The sequence below is a fragment of the Bos grunniens genome, chromosome 10, assembly GCF_055505025.1.
Source record: "Bos grunniens cultivar Pamir isolate PY7600 chromosome 10, Bosgru_T2T1.0, whole genome shotgun sequence".
Classification (NCBI taxonomy): domain Eukaryota; kingdom Metazoa; phylum Chordata; class Mammalia; order Artiodactyla; family Bovidae; genus Bos; species Bos grunniens.
This window is the reverse complement of record NC_141174.1, coordinates 77,799,767-77,805,020: the sequence shown is the minus strand read 5'-3', so window position 1 is coordinate 77,805,020 and position 5,254 is coordinate 77,799,767. Positions and strand designations below refer to the sequence as shown.

General features: G+C 39.8%; 1 protein-coding gene across 1 annotated transcript; it reads left to right on the top strand.

Annotated features, from left to right (window-relative positions):
- The first annotated feature begins 1,207 nt into the window (after positions 1–1,207).
- Positions 1,208–2,245, top strand: OR4E1 (olfactory receptor family 4 subfamily E member 1). The gene has a single exon (XM_086318888.1). The coding sequence runs from the start codon at positions 1,238–1,240 to the stop codon at positions 2,243–2,245; it is 1,008 nt and encodes a 335-aa protein (XP_086175014.1). The 5' UTR covers positions 1,208–1,237.
- Positions 2,246–5,254: the final 3,009 nt, after the last annotated feature.

Genomic DNA, 5,254 nt, shown 5'->3' with positions numbered 1-5,254 from the left:
TCAATGCCATTCTCCCAATTCTTCCCACCCTCTCCCTCTCCCACAAAGTCCATAAGACTGTTTTATACGTCAGTGTCTCTTTTGCTGTCTCGTATACAGGGTTATCATTACCATCTTTCTAAATTCCATATATATGCGTTAGTATACTGTATTGGTGTTTTTCCTTCTGGCTTACTTCACTCTGTATAATAGGCTCCAGTTTCATCCACCTCATTAGAACTGATTCAAATGTATTCTTTTTAATGGCTGAGTAATACTCCATTGTGTATATGTACCACAGCTTTCTTATCCATTCATCTGCTGATGGACATCTAGGTTGCTTCCATGACCTGGCTATTATAAACAGTGCTGCGATGAACATTGGGGTACACGTGTCTCTTTCCCTTCTGGTTTCCTCAGTGTGTATGCCCAGCAGTGGGATTGCTGGATCATAAGGCAGTTCTATTTCCAGTTTTTTAAGGAATCTCCACACTGTTCTCCATAGTGGCTGTACTAGTTTGCATTCCCACCAACAGTGTAAGAGGGTTCCCTTTTCTCCACACCCTCTCCAGCATTTATTATTTGTAGACTTTTGGATTGCAGCCATTCTGACTGGTGTGAAATGGTACCTCATAGTGGTTTTGATTTGCATTTCTCTGATAATGAGTGATGTTGAGCATCTTTTCATGTGTTTGTTAGCCATCTGTATGTCTTCTTTGGAGAAATGTCTATTTAGATCTTTGGCCCATTTTTTGATTGGGTCATTTATTTTTCTGGAGTTGAGCTGTAGGAGTTGCTTGTATATTTTTGAGATTAGTTGTTTGTCGGTTGCTTCATTTGCTATTATTTTCTCCCATTCTGAAGGCTGTCTTTTCACCTTGCTAATAGTTTCCTTTGATGTGCAGAAGCTTTTAAGTTTAATTAGGTCCCATTTGTTTATTTTTGCTTTTATTTCCAATATTCTGGGAGGTGGGTCATAGAGGATCCTGCTGTGATGTATGTCAGAGAGTAAACACTGATATTTTATACAATAAGGGAGAAATAAGTTATTTGATTTCTCCCTGCCCAAGATTGTTTTACATCTCTTAGTGAATCAATTTTTTCTATTCTTTTGTTCCAAAAGTGTGTGTTTAGCAACTGCTATGTGTCCAGCATGATTTAAGATGCTGAATGGGGATTTTAAAATGAGATACTTCACTAGAAATTCTAGATGGAGAGAAGTCATAAACACAGAAGAACCTAAGTGGCCAAATGAGTGATGCAGATATTAAGTGGGTTTTTTTTTTCTAATTTTCGACAGGAGTGTCCAACGGTGAGAATGGAAGAGGCTGTTCTACTCAATCAAACAACTGCAGTGACATGTTTTCGGCTCAGAGGTTTATCTATCAATCAGAATGTGCAGATGGCTGCATTTGCCATGTTCCTTGTTTTCTATGTCCTGACACTGATTGGAAACATCCTCACCGTCATAACTATTATCGATGACCATCATCTCCATACCCCCATGTATTTCTTTCTCAGCAACCTATCCTTTATCGATGTGTGCCACTCCACCGTCACTGTCCCCAAGATGCTGATAGACACCTGGTCAGAGGAGAAGCTCATCTCCTTTGATGCCTGTGTAACTCAGATGTTCTTCCTGCACCTCTTCGCCTGCACAGAGATCTTTCTCCTCACTGTCATGGCTTATGATCGGTATGTGGCTATTTGCAAGCCCCTGCAGTACATGACAGTGATGAGCTGGAAAGTGTGTGTGCTGCTGGCTGTGGCCCTCTGGACAGGGGGTACTATCCACTCCATAGCGCTGACCTCGCTCACCATCAAGCTGCCCTACTGTGATCCTGATGAGATTGACAACTTCTTCTGTGATGTGCCTCAGGTGATCAAACTGGCCTGCACTGATACCCACATCATTGAGATTCTCATCGTCTCCAACAGTGGGCTGATCTCCGTGGTCTGTTTTGTGGTCCTTGTGGTGTCCTACGCAGTCATCCTGGTGAGTCTGAGGCAGCAGATCTCAGAAGGCCGGCGGAAGGCCCTGTCCACCTGTGCAGCCCACCTCACCATGGTCACACTCTTTCTGGGACACTGCATCTTCATCTATTCCCGTGCATCCACCAGCCTCCCAGAGGACAAGGTGGTGTCTGTGTTTTTCACCGCTGTCACACCCCTGCTGAACCCTATCATCTACACCCTTCGGAATGAAGACATGAAAAATGCCTTGAACAAGTTAATGGGGAGGGTGAAGGGAAGAGAAAAAAAATGAAAATGTCTAAGCCCTTATGGTGCTTAGTGTTCCAAATTAAAGAAATGCCTAGCAAAGATATGTTACAAGCCACATTTATCAATCTATATGACTTGTGAAACTATATTCCAGTCCAATATCTGACAATCATAGCAATTACTATGATTTTTAATATCTTCCACAGGCTGGAAATTGTTCTAGGCACTGCGCAATTACTTAATTCTCACAACAACCCTGTGAGGTATGTATAAGCTTGTTTACACATGAAGAAGCCAAAGCTCAAAAAAGCAAACAGCATGCCCAAGGTCACCCAGCTAGGAAATGATGAAGGTAGGATGTTAAGCCAAATGTATCGACACAAACATGTTATTTTCCTTACATCATGGTTCCTATCCCTGCTTTTGTGTTAGGGTGATAACCAAAGTCTAAACAAATGTTCAGATTCCTGGGCAGCACTTGCCAACATCATTCACTCAGACACTTGCCTCAATAGCTTTGCAAACACTGGTAAAGCAGACAAAGTAAGTTTGCAAATGACTTCAGTAATGCAGAAGGAAGACTTTGAACCACTGAAGTTGATATCCTCAAGTGTTCAGCAAAAACTCTTCCATTAAGACAATACAGTGGGGATATCTTATTATCCATTCATCTGACAAATATTTACTGAGCGTCTATTATGTGCTAAGTACTAGGTTAGTAATCATAAATAAAATACATAGTCCTCCTTTTATGCTGTTTAGAGTTTAGAGAGAATAGAAGACAAAAATATGTGGGAAGAGAATTTGGGGAAGAATGGATACATGCATATGTATTGCTGAGTCCCTTAGTGTTCACCTCAAACTATCACAACACTGCCTGTTAATCAGCTATACTCCAATACAAAATAAAAAGGTTTTTTAAAAAAGAAAACAAAATATAAGCAAATTTCAATTACAGATCATGACAAATGCCATGAAAGACAATGATGTTAGAGAGTTATAGAAGAGACAGTCTCTAGATTGCTTAGTTAAGAAGGGCCTCTCTGAGGAAATGCCATTTACGCTAAGATCTGAAAGATGAAAAAAGAGCCAACCACGAGAAAAGAAAGGTGATGAACTTTCTAGGCACAGGAAATGGCAGATGTAAAGATCTATGTTTAGAAAGAACTTGGCCTGTTCCAAGAAATAAAAGACCAATGTGGACACCACCCTTATGGCAGAAAGTGAAGAGGAACTAAAAAGCCTCTTGATGAAAGTGAAAGAGGAGAGTGAAGAAGTTGGCTTCAAGCTCAACATTCAGAAAACTAACATCAAGGCATCTGGTCCCATCACTTCATGGGAAATAGATGGGGAAACAGTGGAAACAGTGTCAGACTTTTTCTTTTTGGGCTTCAAAATCACTGCAGATGGTGACTGTAGCCATGAAATTAAAAGACGCTTACTCCTTGGAAGGAAAGTTATGACCAACCTAGATAGCATATTCAAAAGCAGAGACATTACTTTGCCAACAAAGGTCCATCTAGTCAAGGCTATGGTTTTTCCTGTTGTCATGTATGGATGTGAGAGTTGGACTGTGAAGAGAGCTGAGCACTGAAGAATTGATGCTTTTAAACTGTGGTGTTGGAGAAGACTCTTGAGAGTCCCTTGGACTGCAAGGAGATCCAACCAGTCCATTCTGAAAGAGATCAGCCCTGGGATTTCTTTGGAAGGAATGATGCTAAAGCTGAACCTCCAGTACTTTGGCCACCTCATGCGAAGAGTTGACTCATTGGAAAAGACTCTGATGCTGGGAGGGATTGGGGGCAGGAGGAGAAGGGGATGACAGAGGATGAGATGGCTGGATGACATCACCAACTCGATGGACGTGAGCCTGAGTGAACTCCGGGAGTTGGTGATAGACAGGGAGGCCTCGTGTGCTGTGATTCATGGGGTCGCAAAGAGTCAGACACGACTGAGTGACTGACCTCAACTGAATTGACAAAAATTGAATATATTTAAAGTGTACAACATGATAATTTCATTATTACCACAATCAATTCTAATTAACACATCCATCACCTCACACAGTTACTGTGCATCTGTCTGTCTGTCTGGTGAGGATACTTAGGATCTGCTCTCTCAACAATTTTCAAGTATACAATAGAGTATTATTAACTATTGTTATCGTGCTATACATTAAATCCCCAGAACTTATTTATCTTACAACTGAAAGTTTGGCTGAATTATTTTCTGAAGGCAATAGAAGAGAATCCATTTCCTTCCCTTTTTCAGTTTCTAGAGACCACCCAGATTCCTGTTAGTAACCCCCTTCTCTGTCTTTAAAGCCAGCAATATCAAATCTCTCTGACTTTTGTAGTCATATCTCCCTCTGATTCTCCTTTGTTTCCCTCTTCTATCTTTAAGAACATTTGGGATTACATTAGGTCTACCTGGATAATCTAGGCTACTATTTCTATCTCAAAGTCAACTGACTAGCAAACCTTAATCTCTGTTTGCTGTTCAACCTGAAATATTAACAGGTTCCAGAGACTGGATGCAAACATCTTTGGGGGACTCTCACTTTGTTTACCACATCACCTGTAACACTTTCTTCTTTCCTTTGTCACAAATTCCAAAAAGCTCTAACTAAATTTAGTATTTAATTGTAATAACTAACTCATCACTATTTCCTGGTACATGTAATTACTCTAATTCTTATAAATTCTGATTTCTCTTTTATTGAACATTACTATTTTTTATATTTTGATATTAAAAGCTACCATAAATCACATTTTTATAAAATAGAAAAGGAACAGTTTCAGACCAATAACCACCACAATGTAGATTCAAACATTCTTCACATAATAGCAATATGTGAAAACAACAATCAGTAATGTTTTTAAAAAAATAATGCATTATGACTATATACAGTTTATCCCAACAGAGCAAAGAAGTCAAGCATAAAATTGTACATAGTGTATGATTCAATTTACATGAAACTCTAGGAAAGACAAATTTAGTTTACAGCAAGAAAAAATCAGATGCTTGGGTGCTTGGGTGGGGATAAGATTAT